This window comes from Monodelphis domestica, chromosome 2 (genome assembly GCF_027887165.1).
Source record: "Monodelphis domestica isolate mMonDom1 chromosome 2, mMonDom1.pri, whole genome shotgun sequence".
Lineage (NCBI taxonomy): Eukaryota > Metazoa > Chordata > Mammalia > Didelphimorphia > Didelphidae > Monodelphis > Monodelphis domestica.
The window spans coordinates 496,468,644-496,495,515 of record NC_077228.1 but is presented as its reverse complement, the minus strand read 5'-3'; the positions used below and the strand labels follow the sequence as shown (position 1 = coordinate 496,495,515).

General features: G+C 40.3%; 1 protein-coding gene across 4 annotated transcripts; it reads right to left on the bottom strand.

Moving 5' to 3' along the window:
* Nucleotides 1–136: 136 nt before the first annotated feature.
* GABPB2 (GA binding protein transcription factor subunit beta 2) lies at nt 137–24,993 on the bottom strand. Of its 4 annotated transcripts, none has more exons than XM_001366047.4 (9): nt 24,612–24,993; nt 19,773–19,912; nt 17,020–17,187; nt 16,250–16,444; nt 14,958–15,108; nt 8,891–9,004; nt 7,572–7,757; nt 5,791–5,930; nt 137–4,969 (listed from the first exon to the last, which is right to left on the bottom strand). In XM_001366047.4, exons 2-9 carry the CDS (start codon nt 19,878–19,880, stop codon nt 4,670–4,672), a joined length of 1,362 nt encoding a protein of 453 aa, XP_001366084.1. In that variant the 5' UTR covers nt 19,881–19,912; nt 24,612–24,993; the 3' UTR covers nt 137–4,669. The 4 variants fall into 4 exon arrangements, with proteins under 4 accessions (XP_001366084.1, XP_007485470.1, XP_056675345.1 ...); XM_007485408.3 differs by having other exon boundaries at nt 8,891–9,007; nt 24,612–24,992; XM_056819367.1 differs by lacking the exon at nt 17,020–17,187.
* Nucleotides 24,994–26,872: the final 1,879 nt, after the last annotated feature.

Below are 26,872 nucleotides of genomic sequence, written 5' to 3'. Positions count from 1 at the left end.
GAGACTGATGAAACAAAGAAGAGATGAACATCCCAGGAGCCAAGTTCAGAACGGGAAACTTCCATATCTGAGAGATATTAGAATTATGGTGTAAAGTTTAGTTTTTGCCAAAGGTAGGAAGGATCAAGACAACCACTGAGATAGTAAAACCTGGGCATTTTATTAAGAAACATCTTTTATTTTTAAAACAATTGTACAAAAATTGTAAATATATATATATATATATCTGTATATGTATACATACACGCTCATCAGAATCAAACACTATTTCAATAACATCCTAAATAGAAAAAGAGGAAAATATTTAGGTTTTCCTAAAAGTGTTGTGTATATAAAACTGTCAGACAACTTGAAAAATTGAGGGCACTTGGAGAAACAGTTTCTGTGCTGAGCGATTTGAGGGGGAAGAGGCACACAGGGAAATGGGGAATAGAAGGCTGATGAAAAGGGCAAAGCTGGACACAAAGCAAGATTCCTGAAGCTGAGAGGGCAGCATGGCTAGAGGCTGTGACCTACATTAATGCTGTGAAACACCCTCTAGAACAGGGCCAGGGTGCAAGGGATGGAGGGGGAAGGGCAGAGAGAGACAGGAACTCGCAAACAGAGAATGGAAATGACCAAGTAATTATGTTCTCCCTGTGTGGAAAAACCTCATTGTGGTAGGTGCAGTGGGGTCAGGGAGGCAGGAGGTGAGGTGGAGATTTAGGGCCACCATTTCCTGCTGATCACATGACTATTACAGTGTAGGACTGTCACCAGCATCTCCCCTTCAGCCCTGTGAGGCTCAGAAAAGACAGCACCTGGAGTTCAGAGCTGCTCACAGCCTCTCCTGCTGGTGGTCCCTAGGCCGACTGGAAGGTCGTCATTCAGAGAATTCATCAAATGAATAGGAATCTGGGGTATTTAGCCATCATGTGTAAGAGAAAGCAGCATATAGGGCATTAAATCCTGACATTCACCTCACTTGAATGATTGCCTCTAGCCTTTCAAGGCTGGGTCTGCATAGCTAGAGTAAAAAGTATAAGGCAGTCCAAAGAAATTCAGAAAGGACCATCTTCATTTAGCCTAAGTTTCCTGGAAGAATTAACTCTATCCTGGCATCATTTGACTATAAAAATACCTATCATTTTGGGAACAGTGACAGGAATTCTCACAATAGTCCCAAGAAGTCTGGGGAAAGAGGTCCAGAGAGCTGGATCCCTCTTCTCTAAAGGCTCTGCCATGGTGAGAAGAGAGGCCTAGTGCTTCCTACTGAATTACGGAGCTCCATTTCCAGCGTCTGATGCTATTGTGAAACATCGAGCATCTGCAGTACCAGTTGTACCACATGCCAAGCAAATCCTTCAGAAGCCCAGGCTTGGGTCACCCTGGATACTCGCTTTTCAGCCTTCTTCAAGGCACTCTTCACAAAGAAACCCAAACCAAGAAATGAACAGTCTTTGTTCCCCTCTCTCCCTCACAACTCCACAATGAATCTAAGGAGAAAGTATTACTTCTTAGACCCTAACACTCATTCTACATAGTTTTTCTTTGGAGTTGAACCCTGAGGAAAGGAAAATGTGGAAAAATGTATGTGTGTGTTTCTTTATTCATGCATATGTATGTGTATATACAGATATACACATGTGTAAACCCAGTAAAAGGTACCAATAAAATATGAGTCACTCAAAGCCACTCCCTAAATGGATAGCCCTATGATGAATTCAGTTCTTTGAAAGCAAAATAAAGAAAACAAGTCATTTTATGTCACAGATTCCTGATATTACTGAATTAAGAGGACCTATTATTTAAAGCTATAGTCAGTGTTGGGGGGCAGAGGGAATGGGACATCAAAACACACACACACACACACACATGTGTCTATGTGCACATATGTATGCATCTTGAATTATTTTATTTAAACTGAGAGGTCCCCAGAAGGACAGTGATGGGAAGGGATTACAAATTCATATCTCACTTCCCCTAAAGCTAGGAAGGAATTTTTTCCTATTGGAGAAAGAATAAGACAAATTGCCCTTAGTTTAAAATGCAAGCCTAGGGGCTCCTGACAGTAATACTGACATTTCTTAAGCAGCTTTTCTTTTAAGAGAGACAACCCCTGGGGCCCCAAATTTCCTTCTCATTAGTACTGACTCTCTAACCATCTCCCTAAGGAATAGGACCTGCCATCTAGCCCTTTGTGACTATTCTGCCAATAAGCTCTCTCTGACCCTCTAAAGCCAGATCAGGCAAGGAAGAGCTGCCATGTTGTTCCCTAGAGCTGTGGCAATTACCTACCCCAGCAAGTCCCAAGAAGATACTCAGAACTATGGGAATTACCATCATTTAACATCAAACAACTTCTCAAAGCACCCTGATTTGAACTGCTGTCACATAACCAAAGACCTCGATCCTACCTCCCTTCTCAGTGCAAAGCTCTCTATTCCAAGAGGATAAAGATGCCACGGTATGACTGATGGCTCACTCTTTCCCACCAACAATATACCCTCTTCTCCCACAAAAACACCCCTATCACCCACCTCCATGACTTGTCAGGAACACTGCCATTCAAGAAATGGGCAGAGGAGAAGAGGGTCCAGTGAGAGAAGTCAAGGGTAACTTGTATCAACATGCCAATCAAAATGGGAAGGGAGTAGAGAGAGGTTCTGGGTATCTGGAAGGAAACACACAATTGCCAGATGAAGAAGGGAAAAGTAGAATAAACTTGTACTACTTAGATCATATCTACAGGCCAAGGTTGTTTGGCCTGAAGAGCTTCTATGGGTTGAAAAAAAAAATGTATTTAAGTCGACACATGACAAAGACCCCTGAAATGGACTCTGTTCCAATTTCCCCTTTGATCTTGTTTAAATCTAAGACTACAAATAGGAAACAACACATGCGCATACACAACTAATTCCTGGTTTCCCAAAGGGAGTTGAAAACAGAAAAAAACACCATAAATGGGATCAAGAAGGTTGAGACCTCAGGTCTCCTTCCCAAGCCAGAGGAAGCCTCCAAGAGCTACCTTCCTCCTTGCCCACATGGAGATGCTGCATGACAGGCCAGGCTGAAAGCTTTAGAGAGACCTGGCTGATGTGGCCACTAGCTGAGACCAATTTCCAAAATTGATTAAATGAATATACAGCAACATAGCCAAATCCAATTGTTAAACTGTTTTTTGAAATTCCGTTTTCAATCTAGTCTAAGCCCAAATTGATTCTGAAACTCGAAAACTGCATCAAATTGCTTGGCTAATCAAGGTAAATGGAGCCATGTTAACTGTCAAGTTTTTTTCCAAATTAAAAATGCCTGTTTTCCCCATGATCACTAATTAAGACAACCAGATTCTAAACAGTCATTTGAGTGTTTACTTGGCTCATCTCTCCCTGGGTTTCTTCCCCTGCTTTGCAACAAAAGAAGAAAGGCAGTAATGCTAGAGGGAGGGGGCCCTTCTCTGAAACATAACCCTGGCCTACCCTTATATTCCCTTTCTTCCATGTTCCTTTATAAACATTTTTTTCCCCTGGAAAAAAAAGTTTAAACTGGCACATGTGAAAAATGAAGAAAACACTTTTCAAATGGCATGTTTTTTTGTTTTTTCTTTTGTTTTTAGTCAAGTCTTTGGTTCCTTATTTTACAACACTGATAATTCTGATTTAGTCACTCATCGGTGGTGTGTTAACATTCACTGAAGGCAGAGCACCACTTTTCTAAGTGCTGGGGGTTAGGGAAGAGGGAAAGGAAGACATGAAAGGAGAGAAATAATTAAGCAAATTCACTCATCCCAATCTAGATGAACACAGAACAATGAAACACCCTTCGCCTTACCTCTGACATTATGCATATATAAGTGGATGAATCTAAACCTCAGGGAAAGGCACAGGTGGATCAAGAATGCTGCTTAGAGCTGTATACCTGGTACCAGAAGGTCTGTCTTGGAAAAGGCCATCTTCTGATTCCCCAGGTTTGAGTGGATTTCATACATAGCCTCCTAGCTTCTGCTGCCCTTCCTTTCCCAATGAGGTCAGGCTTCTGAGGCTCCATATTGCCTGCGACACTCCAGATAAGTACTGGCATTCTGGGCTGTCAAAGACTTTTAACTTTTTAAAATGGTACCCCAGGTATGACATAAAACAGCTTCAAATGTGTCAGGCAATCGCCTAACAGTTCTTTTCGGTGCAGATAGGCAGGCAGTCCAGGGCAGCTAAAGATCAGCAAATTATTTTGAATACAGGGTATTATTTCCTTTTATCTTCTCTAAACTTCATCTAGCAAGTAGGCATGTATTGTAAGTCCAAGGCAAATTTTAGGTCACTTGCTGGTAATATTACTAAAAAGACTGGGTGTGCAGGGGAGCTATCATAGCAAATAAAAAACTCTTGGGGCTTAAAATTAGAGATCTAGTCATAAAAAAGAACCAAAAAACCCCCTAAACCTTTATGCTTGAAACAAATCTTATGAGTTGAGAAATTTGGTCCCCATTCTTTGGGTCCAGAAGACATCTCCCCATAAATTATGTTTTAATTTTCCAGTTGCATGAAGAGATCTCCCCAGTCCACAGGGCTGTGTCCTACTGTTAATTCTTTTTTAAAAGTCCTGGATATTTTAAAATAGGTGGTTTTTTTTTCCTGTTGTGTTTTTTTTAAGTACGAAAAAGAAAGGGGGATAGAGGGTAGAGGCCTGAATGTTAGGATGCAACAGTTTCCATGGCAACATCAGCATGAGGTTCCACAGTCCCTACTGACCCTGTAACTTCTGTTCCCCTCCCTTCCACTTCTTCTTCTGTAACCACGACAGCATCCACCTCAGCCACCTCCTCTACTACTGTGATCTCAGTTTCATCTGGCTGTTGCCGGGACATGGCCTCTAGCTTGAGACGATATTGCTCCGCTTCCTGCTCTTTCTTTAGTAACTGATGTCTGTATTCCTGGGCTCTGCGATTGGCCTCCTGGAGCTGCTGTTGTAGCAATTCTCTTTCTATGTCTTCCTGTAAAAGTAAAGCAGAATCAATTTGTGTCTGCCAACCTCCTGGGGAGGAAGAAAATGCTTTAGTATTGCACCAACACATCCAAAAGAGAAGGCTTTCATTCTCCCAGACCCTCCTCTCTTCTCAGTTCTTCTAGTAGACACCAGCTCCTTATTCTCACTTGCCCTACTCACAAACCAAATCTGATGTTCAGTCTTGTCATTCATTCTACACTAATGCCATTAGTCACAGACATATCCTTCTCTCCATTCACCCCATTCCCACCTGTTTAGGTCCCCTTGCTTTGGGTTTTTTCCTATATCATTCATCCCCCTTCCCCCCACCCCCCACTTAGCTGCCAAGGTGGTCTTCTCTGACCTGACCATGTCAGCTTCCTACTCAACCTGAACTACAAAGGCTCCTGCCACCCTCGAGACTAGTCATGACTGCTTTGTTTGGCCCTTGGCAGCTCAACTCCCTTTGCCTCCTTTGTACACTCTGCTTCTTCCAGGCGATACTCCCAAATCAGGCCTCTGTTCCCTCATTACTCCTCTTAGCTTTCCTGCTTTCCCCACTGCCTCTTTCCTCATCTTCTCTGTAAATATCTGGTGTGTATCCATTTACACACTGACTCTCCCACCAGGACGTAAGCTCTTGATGCTTTATTGTTTTGCAGACTTTTAAATGCTACATAAATAAAATTTGAGCTGTTATGGTGGTTGTTTTCCTCAGCACTGAGAACTGACTCAAATTTTGACAGGACCACAAAGATGGAGAAAAGCTCAGGTCTGGACCATGATTAACTGGCTGCTGCTTTCCTCCACTAATGTCATGAATATTACCTTGTCTTCATCCACGCCGTCTATCACTTCTTCTGTCCTTTGTTTTTTGGCCACTGGCAACTCTTCTGCTGCTTCTTCCTCTTCTGTTTCCTCTTCAATAATGGTCTCCTCTGCAACCTGACCAGCAGGTACAGTTAGAACTACAAGCCAAGGAACACCAAGGGGAGGAAGTGAATACACAATAAAAAATATAGGTCTTGTAGTTTATGGATCTGGGGATTTTCTACCCAAATAAATCAACACTGAAAAGCTTAATAAGACATGGAACTGTCTGCTAAATCCAGATAGGGCTATAGCCACATTTTAAAGTTCTTAAGAGAGTTGGGGTGCATAGTGAAAATCACTAAAGCTTTAAGGAGCGAGGCATGCTATGTGATGAGTAACCAAGAATAAAGACTTAATTTTCCTTTTTTTATTGTTTGGTATGGAGGTTTTGGGAATGGACAAGTATATTTGCTAATGGGATTAATGGAGATGGAGTGAAATAGTAGAAACAATCTAAAGAATACCCAAAGTACCAATGTGAACCGTTCACAATAGCATAAAACTTCTGAGTAACTCCTAAGAGACATTACTATTCATAACAAAGAAATTATAGTAAATTTTCACTTATCTGTGTTAACAGACATGAGCTCTGGCAAAGATCATCTAAAACAGACTTTTTAGATTTGGCTTCAGGATGCTTTAGTGTATTTATTTGCCTTATTAAATTGAAGTTATGGGGGGGAAATTAACTTGGGTTGACTTTATAATTAATTTATAGTTCTTGAGTATATTTCAAATGACAGCATGTTTGAACCCTTCCCACTGACAAGTAGCCAGGAAAGACCATCCTGGCAACTTGAAATCTACTAGAAGTAATCTAATCTATAAATGCAGACAATAGACAAAATGTAAAATGTAAAAGAGTTGATATTTGCAATTCTCAACACAATGCATTTTTCTTTTAAGAGTAAACTAGGGATAGGGATTTATGATTTTGATCTAATAGGGAACTTCCAGGTGAGGAAACTCCCCCTATCAATTCAGATTGGCCCTTCCTCTGAATTTTGTCCTAGAGAGTAATCTAAGGTACTGGAAGGTTAAATGACTTGTCAGAGGATCTTCATAGCCAGGAGGTATTCGAAACAAGTCTGGATCCTAGGGATTCCTGATTTCTAGGCTGGTTTTCTAGCCACCACATTAGGGAGCTTTCAGGAGTAAGGATCTCTTCAACATTCACATATTCTACATATAGATAAAAATGCAAATGAATGTAGCTTCTCATCCCAATTAACTCAGCTTTCACTAGTTCAGCAAATTCATAAGGGAAATCTCAAACCCACCTAAAAAGAATCTAGGAACATAACTGTGTAGATGACTTTGATGACAGGCCTCATAAGACCTGATTGTATTGTAAATAAAGTTTTTATTCCTTCTTACATTTTTCTTCTCACTATGGACACAAATTCTTTTTTTTTTTTCAATGAATCTGAGGATGGGAAAAGTCTCACATAGCATCACACAAACCAAGAAGTGTGGGACTCTGAATAGAATTTATAGGTTTGGTTGACACTTGAGTCATAATGGTAGAGAGAAAGGTGACTATACTGATCCTTTTCTCACTCCAAGACATTTTTAGAAAGCCTGAAGGAAGCTGAGATAGTCTAACTTCATTTTTATTCCAATCCTTGCAAAATCCTGCAACCTCTACCAATCCATCCTAAATTGATTTTATATTCAAGAGAATTTAATTTCTGCTTTGTCTTCTAATGGACAACTGTATAAATAGGCTGACTCACCTTGCTGTCCATCTTGCATAGTCACAATGAATGGATGACCAATACCACCAGCAGGAATTGCAGTCTGGAGATTACTCAGGGGGACTCCATCTGTCACTATGGTGATGACCCTTTGGCCTCCACTCCCCACTACTTGTTGGATTGCTGAGTCTACAGAATTTGCTTCCATGATTTCTTCTGAATTGGCTAGAGATAAAAGAGGTATAATTTTTTTTTTAAACCCTGGCATTTTAAAAACAGTACTATAGCCCTATATAACTCCTTGAAACAATAATATTAAAAAAGATCTGATGCAACCTCTCCAGCCTTATCTCCCCTCATTAATACTTTTTGTACACTGGGCACTCTATGAAACAGCCAAGCTGGCCTCGTAACTAGCTGCTCCCCCAAGCCTCAAAGCCCATTTCCAAGACTTCTGTTATGCTCTTCATTTCTACTTTTCCAAATCCTCATCTTCCTTGTATGACTTGCCCATAAAGCCTATTTCCCCTGGTTACTAGTACTCTCTCCCTTCAAATGACCCTATAGTTATATATCTGCATGCAGTACTCTCCTGGTAAAATATAAGCTTCTTGAAGGTGTGGACTTACATATAATGTCCCTGTCATCTCCACTGAGCAGAATGCCATGCACAGTAGACTTAATGTTTACTGAACTGAATGGCAGACAGAACATCATCTTCATTACTATTCAAGTGTTGCTTTTAGGTACAAACAATTAAGACCAATTCCCTAAGAGAATACCTGAAATATTACTGGATGACTCCTTTCAACCTTCAAACTGCTACTTGTTAGAAACTTTCCTTTCTCTATGGCCACATCTACTGGCTATGGCTCACTGATTTGAAGACTCTTACTTTCAATCTGAGAAGCACATTTTCTCACCACTACTTAAAAACCAGCAGAGAAAATAAAAACTAGATGAGTACACATGCTATGACAAAGACACAGGTAATCTATTTTGATATGAGATATTTAAGCTGGCTATTCAGACTCAAAGTACATCAAAACATGGCATACAATATCTCTGAAAGATCATCTAATACAAATTAAGACACTTCATTCAATGTGAAGTAATTGAAGTCCCAGTAGACACACCAAGGTTGCAAGAACACAAAGGAATGACTCAGTCATTCTCTGATATTATTCAGCTGACTGATTACATCACTTGGCAACTTTTCTTTCTGATGTTCAATGAGTTCCCATTACTTTTTTGGAGCTGCTTCTAATTAAGCACAATTTTTTAAAGTTTCACACAAATTAAATCTGCTGGAGACTTAAAGAAAGAATAAATAAAAAGGACTTTCACTAGTCACTTACCCGTGGCTCTGTGGGAGTTAGAAAGAGGAGCTGATGCCTCAGCCAGAGCAGCTAGGGTGGCCAGCACTGAGGTGGTAGAATTTGAGAACTGTACTGTTGAAGAATGGGAATCACCTACTGGGGGGAAAAGGTAGATGAAGTCTAGCAGAGTCAGGGTGATTTGAGATGAATTAAAATTTTAAATGATGGTCTTAATCTTCCCCTCCAATCAACACTAATAGGCATCATATTTAAGTGAACTTATTTAAGGTTAAAAGCAAACACTTTCCTTGAATAAAGGGTAAACATGAACGTGGTGGGTACATGTGCAACTGAGATTCCCTCTCTCCTTCCCCTTCTAAATTGATTCCTATCTGGTTGCTACTATTTAGCATCAGCAGCTAACAGGTCCAGGGCATTCCCCATTTTCCACTCTTTGGTGGTGGCAGCAGCAACAGACAGGTTACACAGTTTCCCTTATCCCCGGCTGCCATAGTGGTGGTTGAGCACTTCTTAGCCAGAACTCTTACTCAACACTATATAGACAGCTATGGTATAGTTGGAAGAACAGTGAATTCAGGAACAGAAGAACTGGACTTAGTCCTGTCTGCTTCTCACAGGATGTGTGATCTTAGACAAGCTATTTAAACTTCTCTATTTCCTTATCTCTAAAATGCAAACTATACCTCATCAAAAGGGTTATTCTGACAATCAAAGAAAAACATAAGGGCTTTGCAAATGTATGCAATTATTATCATTATTACACTATTATCACTGCTGCCCTTGTTCTTACCAGCAGGACAGGTGGGCAGGAGGTAGCTAGGTGGGGAAGACAACCCAAACAGCAATTATAGGGGAAACTAGAATCTTCCGAAGCAAAGATCCAGATAGTTTTAACACTGGATCATGTAATACATACAAATATATATTTGATGTTAACACTTGACTAGATGTCTAGTCCAATTATGTATTGGTTTAGGGCAATGATGGCAAACCTATGGCACAGGGCCAAAGATGGCACACAGAGCACTCTCTGTGGGTACTCAGTCACCATTCTCCCTCCCTGCACCCCTATAATTTGTTACTAGAAAGGCAGAGGGACTTGGGAGGAGCTGCTCTCCTTCCCCTACTGTGCCTGATGACATTTTTTCACATCCCCCCTCTGCCCAGAAGCCCAGTAGGAGAGCACAGGGGGTAAGGTGGGCAGCTCACAGGCAGCAGAGCTGGAGGGAGGGAAGCAGAATGCCAGGGCCACTCCCCTCCCCCTTTCTATACTGGCTGAAAACATTCCTTACTTCACCCGCCCCTGTGCCCAGCAGCCCAATGGGAGCATTTTCTCCCTCCCCAGTGTGGGGTAAGGGGGGAGGGGCACAGCACAGTGTGGGGAGTGGGGTGGGGGTGGGGCCTGGCATTGAAAGATTTGCCATTGCTGGCTTAGGGCTTTAACTTTGTCATATGACTATCCTATATTATTATTTTTATTGTCTAAAAGTAACCCTTACCTTCTGTTTTAGAATTGATACAAGTATCAGTTCCCAGGGAGAAGAGTGGTAAGGGCTAGGCAATGGGGATTAAGTGATTTGCTCAGGGTCACACAGCTAGGGAGTTAAATTTGAACCCAGGACCTCCCAAATCCAGTACTGGTCTGAGTCAGCTAGTTGCCTTTATACTATTTATTATTGAGACAGTAATCTCCTAGAAGGCAGGCTCATCATACATAGGTCTACCCTATGTTATATACAGTGATCCTAAAATGGCTTCATATGAATCAAATTTATGTGAAATGAATAATCTTTTAATGTTGCATTACAATTTCGAAAATAATCTATCTTCTTTGCTGACTGGTCTTCAACTGGCAATGATTCCTAACATTTTGGCCTAGTGACTATTTATAGTCCTATCTCAGTGGAGGGATTTATGATCTGTAACTCTTAAACTTAACAAATTTCTGGGGGTGCATTTTTTCATGACAGTAAGTCTCTTTTCATAATGTAAAGAACTCTCTTAGTTTTCTTAACTACTTGATCTCTAAGCTTTTATGATGGCATTAGTTGTGATGCCCTTTGGTCCTTTTAAGAAAATGGTACAATTTTGATTAAATAATTTTTTTTAATTTTATAAACTAGACAAAACAAATGAATTTGGAAAAAGTTAATTGAGAAAAGTCTTGCAAATTTCTCTGATAATAGTCTCATCTTTAAGAGAATATATAATGAATTGATTCAAGTTCATAAGAAAAAAACCTGTTCCTCAGTGGTCAAATATAGATAAGCAGTTTTCAAAGCAAGAAATACAAACAATTAAAAACCATACAAAATGCTTCAAATCACTAATGATTACAGAAATGTAATTTACAGCAACATTTCACACCTTTAGGACTGGTTAAAATAGTAGGAGAAGAAAATGAAAGATGCTGGAGAGACTGTGGGAGAATAGGCACACTAGTACATTGCTGGTAGAGCTGTGAACTGGTTCAGCTATTCTGGAAAGTAATTTGAAACTATGCCTCAAAAGTCACTAAATCCAGTTATACCTCTACCAGTCCTATGCCTAAAAGAGATCAAAGAAAATAGAAAAGTTCTCATATGCAAAAAAAAATATTTATAGCAACTCTTCTGAAAGAAGCCCCAAACAGGAAACTCAGGGGTTGTCCTCCTATTGGGGAATGACTAAATTGTGGTATATGAATGTAAAATCTTATTGTGCCATAAGAAATGTGCATTACATAGAAAATTGGGAAGACTTCTTTGAACTGATGCAGAGCTAAGTGAGCAAAACTACTTCACACAATAAATTGTTATAAAACAAACTGTTATAATATGATATATAAATAAAAAACATTATAGAGAAAAGCAACTGTGAAAGACTTTAGAACTCTGATAAATGCAGTGATAAACCATGAATTCTGCAGAAAGAAGAAAACAGTCCACTAACATTCTGCTAGAGAAGTGATAAACTCAAATTGCAGAAGAAATGTATGCAGGGTGTCCCAAAAGTCTAGGGGGTTTTAAAGCTTTGATCGCTTAAAAATAATAAGCTATTATTAATAAAAATAAATGTTATTAAAGTTGCACTAAGACTTTTGGGATGCCCTGTATTTTGGACATGACCAATGTGATCAAAGAGATAAAAGAAAAAAGAAATGAACGCCATATACAAAAAATTTTATAGCAGTTTTTGTTGTTATAGCAACGAAATGAGGGTAAAGGTTTAAAAATCATATCATAGCATGTTAGGAGAGGGGAAACAGAATTATTTATTTATAACTCGAAACATAATCAAAAGTCTCAGTCCAAGATTAATTGGAGGCTTGACGTAAAGGAAACTGTCACTAGCCAATCAATCTCAATGTTAGTGATAATTAGAGCAGATCCCAATGTAATCACTGTAAATCCAAAGGCAACAAGATGCCTTACACTTTGAGTCTGATGGAGCTAAGGGGTCAGTTTGATAAAAATAACATGCTGGTAATACATATTAAAGCCACTCTACTATCTGCACTTATAGAAGGCAATAGAAGCAAGGAAAAGTCCAAGCATCAGAGAATCCAAATTATTTATTTCAAGTTTTGTAATGCTTTATATTAAAGGATAGTATATTTGTTTACTATCAATATTTAAAACTAATTTGTAAACTTCCCCAGGGTACATATAAGCTGATTGATGGTTGGGGGTACATGGCCAGGAAGATTCCAGGTTGCACAGGATCTAAAGTCTGAAATTTTTAAACTATTACAGATAATTCACATGAGGACAACTGAAAGCCCAGGATAGGATTTAAACTCTGCAATCTCTAACCCCAAAAGTATAAAAATTATTATAAATTCATCTGTTTTTTTTTTTTTAGAAAAAGGGATACTTTTGAAGTAACAGATACTGAGAAACTTAAAATGTTAAAATGAAAAAGAAAATCTTTCACCTGACTAGCATAACCTGGATTTTCCCCACTTCTTTTCTCCCCCTTTTTTCTATGTGTATTAACTAGCAGGAAAGTCAGCAAGTTATAGAGAATTGCTGAGCAAATTGCTTCATGAGTAATAGACCATAGTAAAGATACCATTTCAATTTCAGATTGACTGTAGCAAGTCATTTGCTAGACCAAATAGCCAAGAAGACAGTTGAGTATTTAGCATAAACATCACAAGCAATGTAAACCTGTAAACCTGGCCCATGACAATGGAGACCAAGGCTCTCTGTGGGCCAAGCACTGGAACCACATCAAGTCTTTGTGCACTTTGATTCCCAAATAAATATCCAAAGTCACTTCCCTGGATATGATTGGAGATGTAGATCTAAACAATCATCCTAGTGCAAATATCAATAATACAATCAATAGGTCTTGATCAATGACACATGTAAAACTCAGTGGAATGGCTCGTTGGCTATGGGAGGGGGGTGGGAAGAGGGGAGGGAAAGAACATGAATCATGAAACCATGGAAAAATATTCTAAATTAGTTGATTTAATTAAAATTTTCAATTCAAAGTCACTTCCCTGAGTGTGATCTGAGAATAGTGTTTTTTGTGTCTGGGCAAGATTAAAAGAACTGTTTTTAAAATTATCCATCCAAAGCAAAAGGTGGCTTATCACTCATAAGATGAAGAGCAATACTATCCCCTAGTGGTCACAACAGAGAAAACATTAAGAAGCAATTATGCCATGTGTAGAGAAAAAGATTTTCCCCTCCTTTAAATAACGCAATTTTTATGCTTTCTCCAATACTTGGAACACTGAACCAGGATTATGAATCTTCCTTTTATCTTAGCGTTAAGGATTAAAAAAGTCAAATATTAAGTGAGATGAAATTAATGGAATAAAAAAGAGATGCCTCAAATTCTTCTACTTCAAGGTAAGTATTTGTAAAAACAATTGATAAACTTGCTAAAACATTTGAATGCAAGAACTACAAAGACTCCATTTCTAAGCAACGTGCAAAAACACACTCTTAATTTCTTTGAATAGCTGTTAAGTTGCTTCCAGTCATGTCTGACTTTGCAATCCCACTTGGGTCATGATACTGGAGTAGTTTGACATTCTTTCTCCAACTCATTTTACAGATGAAGAACTGAGGCAAACAGGATAAAATGACTTGCCTTAGGACACAGATAATAAGTGACTGAGGCTGGATTTGAACTCAGGAAGATGAGTCTTCCTCCTTCCAGGCCCTGTATTCTATCTATTATACCACCTAGCATATAAATATTTTAACTTCAGGGTTACAACTGGATTTAAAAAAAAACTTTAATCAATTACTACTTTTCTATATTTGTGGCACCTCTAGAACATTTATATCCTATTATTTTTCTCATAATGGAGTGACAAACACTTCTCCACTTTTATTTTAGAGATAAACACGGTACTTAACATATTAAATTAATTATTTATATATATATTATATATATATATATATAATTTATATAATAAATTAAGTACAGCTCTTCTGTAGCAAATTTCATTTTTAATCAGAAAATGTACCCAAATATATTCATAGAATCACATATTTAGAATTGAAAGTCACCACAGAGGTCAACTAGTCCTATTTTATAATAAGGAAGCTAAGACCTAGAGAGTTTAAGTGAATGCCCCAGAGTCACAAAGGTAGTGACAAGAGGCTGAATTTGAACACAGGTCCTGATTCTCAATCTAGTGCTCTTTTCTTCTGTACTTTATTTTCTGTGCCACTTTGCCCCAAACAGAAATTAAGGTAGAAACATAAATTCCACCTATTAAGAAATCTCTTCCTATTAATACTATTTACAGAGACACTAATGAGAACCATAACTTCTACTATCTACTATGTACTAAGCCCTTTACAAATATTCTCTCATTTGATCCTCAACAACCCTGCAAAGCTATTATGACCTTCATTTTACAGTTGAGGAAACGAAGGCAGTCGGCAGTGAAAGGACTTGGTCAAGGTCACACAGTTGGTAAATGTCAAGTTGTATCTGAACTCAGGTCTTCCTGAGGCCAGGCCCAGAGCTCTGCGTACTGCAGTACCACCTATGCTTCTCTAGTACAAAGGAAAACCTGCTATCATCCTCTGGACTTCGGATGAGGCAGTCCGCTCCACACTTGTGGGCCTGTTACCTGCAGTGGGTTTGGTGCTGGCTGAGGACACAAGGCTGGCCAGGTTGACCACTTCTCCAGACGTGAAGATGAAGGGAGCAGCCATCGTCACTGTGTTGGCCATTGGGTTGGCTCTCTCAGGATTGGCATTCACCTGGTTCTGCATTGCCTCCTACCAAACAAGGCATGACTTTTCAAAATCAGAATGCTTATTTTAGCCTTATTTATACAGTTATTCAACAGCTCCCTTGACAACGGTCTACCATCCAGAACCAGTTCCAGCACAAAATGTCTCAGGGAGTTCAAAATGTCCCAGTGTTTGCACTGGGGCTGTTGGGTTTTCTTCTCAGACAAAAGAAACAGAGATGTTTAGTCACTTTCCCAAGGTCATTTATGTCTTAGAAAAACAAAGTGCTACTGTGTTCAAGAGCTCAAAAAGACAGGCAAACTCTTTAAATCTGGTGTTAAATCCCCTAATGAAGGGGCAAGACTACCCTTCTGGCACTGAAGCTTCTATGGTCCTTGTGCTTATCTGCCTCTATACAGTCAGGAATCACCTCCTGGGTTTGGAACAACAACATACCCTACTCTTCCTTGGAAGAAAGGTCAAAGTATATACACCAACCCAGAAAATGACTCTCAAATTTGGAACATGAGCTTCTGAAGTCTAATTTCCATATAACTACTTTTCTTTGGCTGAAGTCAAGATATCTTCCCTTTAGAATTTGTATTACCAGAAACAGTTTTCCCCAAACATGCTCAGGGCTAAAAAAAATCCCTGTTACATAAGGAAGTTTAAATAAGGAACTGAGAGGTGAACAGGGCAACAAGTCTGTAGGGAGCTACTTATGGGGAAAATAGACACAAAAGAAATTAAAAATTGCATCAATTTCTCTATAGAGTCAACTTAATTATCTACAGCTAAATTTTAAATCTGCTTCCTTGTGATCCCAAACATGATTATGATACACCCTCCCCTCCCAACCAATAGCCTTCAGAAAAAGTGGAGCAACAGTTAAAGATTTGCCCAGATCAAACATAACCAGAAAGACAAACCTCTTGGAAGGAAACAACACAACAAATCCCAAAGCCAAATAAACAGGAATTATTTTAGGATTACCCATACTATCACTCCCTTTGAAAAGTACAAACTAAGTTGACTAGAGTATGTTACACAGACAGTTTTTAAAAGGGATTTTAAAAAATTAAGGTATTACTTTGAAAGGGTTGGGAAAATTCTATTTTGGACCAATTTTTTAAACTTGTTTGAATAGTATCAAGGAAAACAGCAATAAAAAACAGTAGCTGCAAACCTGGAGAATGACGAGAATCTCAGGGTTGTTTTTCTCCAGAGCGATGTCAAAGGCAGATTTATCAAATTTGCTGAAGGCATGGACATCAGCTCCATACTTAATTAGGAGTTCTACAACATCACGATGATGGTGTTCTGTGGCCCAATGCAAAGCAGTCATTTTCAGCATGTCCTTGGCATTGACATCAGCACCATTCTGCCACCAAAAAAACAATTTTCACTCAGATGACAGATACAAGGCAATAGTTATGAGTTTCCATCACAAAGATGGAAGGATTACTAGAGAACTGTACATATTCCAATTTGGATCATGCTTAAGTAACTTCAAAAGAAAGCACCTTCAAATTCTCTCTTGAAATGCTGCTAAACAAGCTACACAGTCTGGAGAGAGGTCTTTTTTTAAGAAGAGTACTAAGCCACTGAGATAAGGGAGCAATATTTCTCAGTAAGTGAAAAAGAACACATATTTGTCTTATTATATCCATAATGAAATCTAGGTGCTTAGAAAATAAGGGACTATCTGCTCATTATTCCACATTGTCAGTGTGAGAAGAGGCCAGCTCCCCTCAACCACTCTTATCCTTGAGAAAGATTAATTTTCCTGCCCCCGGAGCCTTGCTTTCCCACCCCAAACCCTCTCTGTCCACAGCTCCCTCCTGCCCATTCAGCCATGAAAACCAAAGTGCCAGGTAAGCCTCTGCAGACCTGTCTTAGAGGAACATGAATGTTTCTCATTGATATATGACTCAACCCAATCACTTCTTGCATTACCCGGACAAGCAGCTCCACGATATGTGTGTGTCCATCTGCTGCGGCCATATGCAAGGGAGTTCTGTCTACCTTAGTCCTGGCATCCCTGCTAACCCCTGCTCTCAGGAGCACTTCCGCTGTGGAATAATGACCATATTGGGCTGCGAGATGGAGAGGTGATGTTCCAAGCTGTGGAGAAATAATGCTGATTGAATGTGTGCACATCCTGGACTTGTACGATGGAGGACAAAGAAAGACAGGAATTGTCATCCCAAGGATCTGGGTCCTATTGGAGTTCATAACCTGGATGAAAAGCCAGTACTGAAGAGTTAGAAATGTCCCCAGTCATTTTCTTTCTTTCTTTTTAAAATCCTTACCTTCCGTCTTGGAGTCAATACTGTGTATTGGCTCCAAGGCAGAAGAGTAAGGGCTAGGCAATGGGGGTCAAGTGACTTGCCCAGGGTCACACAGCTGGGAAGTGTCTGAGGCCAGATTTGAACCTAGGACCTCCCATCTCTAGGCCTGGCTCTCAATCTACTGAGCTACCTAGATGCCCCCTCCCCAGCCATTTTCACAGCAGCTTATCACTAAATCTGAACTAATAGACTGCCAGTTGATTACCCAAGTGCCAAAGTGAAAGAGTAAAATTAGTTAGTCGTCCTCTGCAGAGGTGGAGGATTATAAATATGGATGCTTTAAATATTGTCCAGATCTGATTGATGTGCTGGTTAAATTTGGTCTGTTTCTTTTCCTTCTTTTTTTTATTACTTCTTAATGTCTCACTGGAGAAGTGTGATTTAAAAACAAAAGATATAGGTCATTAAAAAAAAAACAACTCTTACCTTCCACTGAGAATTAATACTATGTATTGGCTCCGAGGCAGACAGGCAGTAAGAGCTAGACAATGGGAGTTAATTAACCTGCCTAGAGTCACACAGTTAGGAAGTGTCTAAGACCAGGCCTAAATCTAGGATCTCCATTTTTATGCCTGGCTCTCAATCTAATGAGCCACCTTGATTGTCCTTTAGTCAAGTCACTTAACTACATTTGCCTAGCTCTTGCCCTCTTGTCCTAGAGTTGTAACTAGAATAGAAAGTAAAGGTTTTTTTGCTTTTAAAAAAAAAGACTATACAGAGAACAGGATTCTGTAATGCATCTTTTTTTTTTTAACCCTTACTTTCTGTCTTGGAGTCAATACTGTGTACTGGCTCCAAGGCAGAAGAGTGGTAAGGGCTAGGCAATGGGGGTCAAGTGACTTGCCCAGGGTCACACAGCTGGGAAGTGTCTGAGGCCAGATTTGAACCTAGGACCTCCCATCTCTAGGCCTGGTTCTCAATCCACTGAGCTACCCAGCTGCCTCCTTTTGTAATGCATCTTGATAGAAATGTCTTTGTCTAAAGTAGTGAGTCTGTGCAGGCAATACAAAATGAGGTTATAAGGCTAGAACCCATGGCAAGAATAAGCAACAGAACAGTGTTGGTGATGACCTGCCAATGGTAAAAAATAATGTCTCATCCACAGTCAGGTCTTGCTTGAGTTATCAATTAATCTCTACTCTGCTCTAATATCTGAACAATGGCTGTTCCTCAAGGTCTAGCACTTTGTATTTTGGACTTCTCATATTTTCATTCTCCCTGAATATACATAACAGGGTTTAATTCACATTGCTCTTTTCCAGATCTATTTACAGAAATGTTCATTTCACAAGCTCTCTTTTCATTCTTTCTTCCTCACAGAAAAGCAGCTGGCCTTGAGGCTGTGAAATAATCTTCACAGGAGAAGAGGAAGCTCCTTCACCAAACATTTAAAACCAAAAAAGTCTGAAAAACCACAATGCTATGAACTAGGCTTTGGAAATTACATCCCCTTTAATTGTTAAAAGGGTGGCAAAATAAATTGAAAAAGGTTAGAAAACTCCTTATCAACCAGAACATGATGGTGAAAAGGGAGCCAAGAAGCTTATTGCTTTAAAAATACAATCTTCCTGTACTGATTCTGTTGAATTTCAGGTAATTACAAATGCCTCCAATCCAAGTACACCCAAGAGAGAATTAAAACCTTTTGAAGACGCATTCCAAAACATTTCAGAAACTCACAAATACCAGTTACCATCAATATATCCAAAAGATCCAATCTGGAAAAGTAGAATAAAATATAGCATGCCAATCTTTAGGAATAGCAAAAAGCATAAAACCTGGAGCCATGAGAACAAAGCACTAAAAAAGGTCTCCACATAAGAAGAGTCCAGTGAAACCCTGCTTCATCCTCCCCAGTTAAGTCCCAGATTACCATAAACATCTGTAAGCTAAATTCTGCCACTGTCTTCCCCATGTGTATTCCAAGAGTCAGAAATTCTCTAGAGAAATGCTCCTCAGTCTTATCATCCTGTTTTGTTTCATGCTGAAAGACTAATGGGTAGAAACTAGGACTAATAGGTAGAAGTTATAAGGCAGCAATTTTGCCTTAACATAATGTAAAACTTCCTAACAACTATAGTTGTCCAAAAATAGAATGAACAACAGTCTTGGTGGGTAGTGAGTTCTCCCATCACTTGAGATCTTAAAATACAGGCTGGATGAAATCCAGCTTACATCAGGAATGTTTTTGTCTCATGTAAGGCTTAGACTGAATGACTGCTGATGTAGTCCTTCCACTTTAATATTCTATAGTTTCAAGCCTGGTCCTTCTTTATTTCCCTAGATGGTAAATACATGACTTGATGAAGTTTGCTTCCAGAGACTTGGAAGAAAAGAAGTTCTCTTCCATAAACTTACCCAGTCTGTAGTAAAAGGGGCGCCATTGGCCATCAAGGTCCTCACTTCATCATCTTGTCCTTTCCTTGCTGCTTCTAGCAACCTCTTCCCCAAATCCACTAAAGACATCCTTATGCATAAGAACAAGTATTTTCAGGAAGCTGCAACCCACAAAACAATAATGTTAGTGAAAATGCTTTCTAAAGACATTCTTGGCTGACCTATTAGCAGGTCATCTTCTGATTTCTAACTCATCTGACACAAGTAATGAGTACTCTGGAAGATGCACACACCCTAACCCACAATTCTTCACTTTTGGCACTCTAAAAAAAAAAATGCTCTGGAAAATCCATGGCATTACAATAAAATGGTCCCGAGTCCATTTTTCTTGCCTTGGGGAAGTCAGTCAATAAAGCAGCATGCCATTACCATGAGATGAACTGTGTGCTGTGTGCCAAACAAAATGCTGTATAGCCTCTCCAAGATATCCCAAGTCTTAGTGCCCTTTTAGGCTCTCTTCATTTAGAACTGCACTAAGACTTTCCTATAGCTTGCTAACTAGTAACTCCAGAAGGCATAGAGAATGCTGGGCTGTGTAAAACCTCCTATTGGAAACCACAGCTTGATGAAATTAAGAAGTTCATATTAGAGACTAGTATTTTGTGAACATTTGGGGAACTCAGGTCAGTGTAAAGCACAATGGAATTGTGCACAGGGTTTCAAAATCAAACTAGTTTTAATAGGTGTCCTTTAACCTTCAGGCTGTGTGAAAGCATTGGACATGGCAGAAGGAGACTAAAATACTGTTCCTACCCTAATCCCTATTCTGCTAAAACCAATTCTTCTATCATTTATGACTCAAATCTCCCCGTTTATAGAGCATAAGATTATCATGATACCTATCTTCCAAGAATGCTGCAATCTTGGAAGTGAATAAATCATAACAACCTACATTTCCATACTGCTCAAGAGTTCACAAGTAACTTTCCTTAGGACAGCCTTCTGAAGAAATGTACCCCCATTTTACAAACCAAGAAAATAAGTCTGAGACAAGTTAAGTGGCATTGTCATGGTCTAATTAATTAACCAACTAAAAAGAGGAAGACACAGGACTTCAACTTAGGCCTGCCTGACTCTAAATATACTTTCCCAGCTGTGTCACAAATCCTCCGTCCCTAAAGGCTTTTGTCTTTATAAGTAACCAAATGACACAAAGGTGACTCTGCTTACTGCCTTTACATACTCCTTTAAAATTAAATGCAACTATCAACACCTCACACCCTACACCAAGATAAACTCAGAATAGGTGAATGACTTGAACATAAAGAAGGAAACTATAAGTAAATTGTGTGAACACAGTATAGTATACATGTCAGACCTTTGGGAAAGGAAAGATTTTAAAACCAAGCAAGACTTTGAAAAAGCCACAAAATGCAGAATAAATAATTTTGATTACACCAAATTAAAAAGGTTTTGTACAAACAAAGCCAATGTAACCAAAATTAGAAGGGAAGTAACAAATTGGGAAGCAATCTTCATAACTAAAACCTCTGACAAAGGTCTAACTACTCAAGTTTACAAAGAGCTAAATCAATTGTACAAAAAATCAAGCCATTCTCTAATTGATAAATGGGCAAGGGACATGAATAGGCAATTTTCAGTTAAAGAAATCAAAACTATTAATAAGCACATGAAAAAGTGTTCTAAATCTCTTATAATCAGAGAGATGCAAATCAAAACAACTCTGAGCTATCACCTCACACCTAGATTGGCTAACATGACAGCAGAGGAAAGTAATGAATGCTGGAGGGGATGTGGCAAAGTAGGGACATTAATTCATTGCTGGTTGAGTTGTGAATTGATCCAACCATTCTGGAGGGCAATTTGGAACTATGCCCAAAGGGCGATAAAAGACCGTCTGCCCTTTGATCCAGCCATAGCACTGCTGTGTTTGTACCCCAAAGAGATAATAAGGAAAAATACATGTGCAAGAATATTCATAGCTGTGCTCTTTGTGGTGGCCAAAAATTGGAAAATGAGGGGATGCCCTTCAATTGGGAAATGGCTGAACAAATTGTGGTATCTGTTGGTGATGGAATACTATTGTGCTAAAAGGAATAGTGAACTGGAGGAATTCCATGGAGACTGAAGCAACCTCCAGGAATTGATACAGAGTGAAAGGAGCAGAACTAGGAGAACATTGTACACAGAGACTGATACACTGTGGTACAATTGAATGTAATGGACTTCTCCATTAGTGGCAATGCAGCGATCCTGAACAACTTGGAGGAATCTATGAGAAAGAACACTATCCACATTCAGAGGGGAAACTGTGGGAGTAAAAACACGAAGAAAAACAACTGCTTGATTACATGGGTTGAGAGGGATATGGTTGGGGATGTAGACTCTAACTGAACATCCTAGTGCAAACATCAACAGCATGGAAATAGGTTCTGATCAAGGACACATGTAATACCCAGTGGAATTGCACATCGGGTACAGGAAGGGCAGAGGGGAGCAGAGGGAGAAATAGAATATGATTTTTATAACCAAAGAATAATGTTTGAAATCAAATAAAAAAATAAATGAAAAAAATAAAAAAATAAATGCAACTTTCAAGTGTATCAATCAACTAAAGTAGGTTCCCTACAGAGTGCATTTTTAAAAAAAATCTATTTGTAAGATACAAATTTATACACCTTGATCAATCTTACAATAATTGCTTCCAGAACAACTTGAAATGAATTATTTACACAATAAAGTCCTGAAATAATAGTATGAAAATTAGCTATCTATCTGCATATGTAATGATATTTTGACTTTCCTGAAAACAACTAAAAAGACTCCAAATTTTCTAGGGGAATGGTTAGAGAAAGTAAAACAGATTATTTAAAAATGTAAGCATGACAGCTTGGAAAAACAGGACTCCTTCTAAAAGTTCATTATATCACATTTGGGTTGGTATCATTCATCATCAAAACTCTGTCAGTGTTTTTGAAAAAAACTCCAGGGTTCAGTGGGACTATGAAATTTTCATCAGCCGTGTTTACTTGATCTTAACCACTGACTTTTATCAAATGTCTTTAATCTCATTTTGAGGCCATCATTTGCTATATGAATAAGAAAAGTGGTGATGGGGACATTACTCAACTAAGGTTAATATTATATTTTGTTTTAACCTTTATTTTTCTGTCTTAGTAACAATTCTAATACAGAATGGCAAAGGCATGGGAGTTAAATGACTTGCCCAGATCACACTGCTAGGAATTGTCTGAGGTCACATTTGCTGGGGCCTCCCCTCTCCCTATCTTTCTCTCCACAGAACCACCTAGTTGCCCCAACATTACATTCTTTAAAAAGGGCCAACAACAGGGACAGCTAGGTAGCTCCATAGGGAGAGTCAAGTGTAGAGACAGAAAGTCCTGGGGTCAAATCTGGCTTGTGTGACCCCAGACAAGTTACTTAACTCCAAATACCTAGCCTTAACCACTCTTCTGCCTTGGGACTGATTTACTATCCATTCAGGGTTTTGTTTTGTTTTTAATTGAAAATATTTTTTTAAAAAATTTTATTTCTAAAATCTATAAGACATAAACCAAGTGAAGAATATAAATGATGTATTATAATAATTAACATACATATTTAAAATTTGTATTCTTAGGTACATCTAGGTGGCTCAGTGGATAGAGAACCAGGATGGGAGGTCCTGGGTTCAAATGACCTCAGAAACTTCCTAGCTGTTACCCAAGGCAAGTCACTCATCTCCCATTGCCCAGTCCTTACTGAACTTCTTCCTTCACCCAGTACTGATTCCAAGATAGACAGTAAGAGGTTTTTTTGTTTTTTGTTTTTAAACACGTATATTTTTACAATATCGATTATTTTGCCCTGTCAATTTTCACTATCCACTCAAGATCTGCCCCACCCCGGCTAATTCTACCCCCTTAACTCATTTGAACTCTAAGCTACAAAAATAATAAACTGCATTTGTAAGATGACAGAACGTTGTTTGTGCGCACAGTGTCCCAACTTTCTGCGATCATTCCATGCTAATGCTGATGGCACCCCTGAGGTGAGGCAAGATGGCAGTACTGAAGTGGGCTCTATCTCTAAACAGAGAGGTCCAGCAACCCCCGATTCTCAGAGAGGCTGAAAGAATGCAGGCTACCTCCCATGCAAAGGCAGGGTCTTAATGATGTGGGAAATGAAAGGGCTCTCAGGGGAAGGAGGATTTATTGCGTGGTTATTTGGGAGGTGGCTACTACATTCGCGCCACGTGCGAAAGGATGCTCCGACCGACGTCCTGCCAGCCCCACCCTGGCAAAGGCTGGAGGAGCGGAGAAGACGGCTTGAAAGGACCCTGACGCTCACTCTGTTCTGGAGGCGGGGGTGGGAGGATTGGACCTACACAAGGTTACGGGCGGGAGAAGTTAAGACTCCTCTCGTCTCCGCCCCGAAGCCTCTGCGGGTAGGGCCCACGCTGACGACCCCAAAGTCAGGAGCCGAGGCCTCGCGATTGCAGGGTGCACACGTGGGGCGGGCTGACGTGGAAGGAGGGGGGAGTTGTGGTGTCCCCTAGTGGCCTCGATGGCGCCCCCCCGCGGCCTGGCCTGGGCACCGGCACCGGTGTTCCCCGCCCTTTCCCAGACCCCTCCCCTTCCTCTCTACACCATTCCCTTCCTCCGGGCCCCCTCCCGGGATTCCCCCCCATCCCCTCCGCTCCGGCTCCCGCGGCTGCGCTCGGGCCTTCGGCTTCCGGGGCCAAGAGCGGGGAGGAGGGGGAGGGGGCGCGGTTGTGCCCCGCCCGGGCCTGCGGGTTTCCCCCCAGCCCCTCTCCCCACCCTCTCCCTGGAGACTCACCGCTGCGTCGGGGACGCCGCCGGCTCTGCTCCCTCCGCGCCCGCCAGTTTGGTCCCCTTTTCTCCCCTGAGTCAGACGCCCCGTCGGCGGTGGCTACTTTTTTTGGATTTTTCATAAATGCATATTGGGTGGGGGGGCCTTTAACCCCCCCTCGTGGAGAAATGGAGGCGACAAAATGGCGGACCCGGAAGTGATGGGGCTGACGAGAATCAGCCGGGCGGAGGAATCCGCGGTGGGAAACCGATTAAAGACATCCCATCCCCTTCGAGGAGAGGGTCTCTGGGACTCAAAGGCTCATTCTTCGAGTCCTGAGGCCTGTTAAAGACGAAAGACATTCCCAGAGATCTGGGGTGACTGGGACTATTTTAGCTCTGTGTCCGCTTACGTAAGTTCGCGTACTAAAGTCCCGGCAGAGGGCGGAGCCTGGTTTTCCCCCGCCTCCCCGGCTCCCAGCACGGGAAAGAACCGAGTACAAACTCCTTTCGCACCCCGGGCGCCATGTGGATTTCTCATCCCTGGGGCCCAGCAGAACCGCAGCCCATCTGAAGGCCCAGACTCGGAGCGGGGGGTGGCCCGTAGGTCTGAGGCTTGTTTCTGACTCTGGTGCCCTCAGAGGCCATCTTCGCTCCTTCCCCTTCGAGCTGGCCAGAGTGTGGCCGGGGCTCCAGTGTGGAAATGTTTGGGTTGTCGCAGGCGTTGATATGAAAAGTCACGAGCTTTTATTAATCTCTTACTGTAATCCCGGCACGGTGCATGCCCTCCTGCGCCTTCCAGTCCTATGAGGGGGAGGGGGCGCACGAAACCACCATAAAAGGGAACTGAAAAACGGGGGAGGGGAGAAGGTGACAGAAAAGAAAGAATTACATTACTCTGACCAACCCCGGGGAGACAGTAATTGGGGGGTTCAAGTTTATTTACCCTATTTCCAGTCCCTCCCCCCCCCTCAGTTTGCAACAAAGTAACAAGATCCAATTCTTGAGAAATAAAGTAATCCTCTCAAAAGTCGAATTGTTATTTATTGTTAAATCGTGTCCAAATCTTCCTGGGTATCCATGGGATTTTTCTAGGCAAGGATCCTATTAGTATTTTGCCATTCCCCAGTGGATCCAGAAGATCCTTTTTGTCATGCAATCAGAGATTAAATGACTTGCCCAGGGTCATACTGGTAGGAAGTGTCTTTGAGGTCAAATTGGAACTCAGATCTATCTGGATTTTAGGCCCAGTACTCTTAACCACAGAGCCACATCTGCCTCCTAGGTATACAAAGGTTAAGTGACTTGCCTAAGTTCACACAGCTGGCAGTGTCTGAGATGGATTTGAACTTGGGTCTTCCTGACTGGAGGCCCAGTGCTCTTAACCACTGAACCACAGCTGCAAAGGTAGCTTGTTGTAATTGTTATTACAACAGGTATATTGATGATTTCACATTCTCCTTGGACATAGTATTGATATTAATGGTAAATTTTTAGTGCATATAGATGGTTTATAGAGGGCTTAATGCCCCCTCTTTTTTCACGTGTATATGCGTTATATATGTATATATATATATATGAAATTTCCCCATTTGAAAGTGATATCTGTTCTTTGAATTCCTGTAGCATCTTTTTGGTAGCCTTAGGTAGCTTAATACATTGTGCCTTGTAAGCTAGCTTGTTTACTTAAATTAACATTTTGCTTTAACCAAAATATAAATTTATTGAGGACAAGAAGGGCAAACTTCACCTCCCTTCTCTTCTCTTTCCACAGTGCCCCATGACAGTCACTTGATAGTAATACCTGTTAAATGATAAATTATATTCCTCTTGAGATGAGGAAATAAGGAGGATAAATCAGGCACATGGAATAAAAGGTGAGAGACCCTAGTGCAGTGGATGTCACTTAAGAGATTTGTGATGTGTTTCCATTTCTCTGGACTTGTTTTCTCATCTGTAAAATGAGAGGATCACACTAGATAACCTCTAACATTCCTTTTTACTCTTCATCTAATTAGGAGCTTTTTGTCCTTGAGCCAGAGTTGATAGGGAATGTGTTAGGTTCAGAGCAAACTAATGGAAGAGAAGCACATAAAATTGGAGCAAACAAAATTATTTCTCCAAATTTTTGAGTTTTCATCATTTCCCTCATATACGTGGACTCTCACCTTTTTCACATAAAAGGGTGTTCATTTCTCTGCCTTCCAAAAATATAAACATAAACGAATAAAGTTGCAAAATTAGAAAACAAAATCCTAAAACTCCCCAATGTTTCCCTATGAAAAAAGA

Coding starts and splice junctions, on each gene's coding strand:
- GABPB2 (XM_007485408.3), bottom strand. CDS start 19,880: ATGTCTTTAGTGGATTTGGGGAAGAGGTTGCTAGAAGCAGCAAGGAAA. Junction 16,445..17,019: donor TCGTGGAGCTGCTTGTCCGG/GTAATGCAAGAA, acceptor TTTTGGTGGCAG/AATGGTGCTGATGTCAATGC. Junction 7,758..8,890: donor TAACTCCCACAGAGCCACGG/GTAAGTGACTAG, acceptor TTTTATCTCTAG/CCAATTCAGAAGAAATCATG.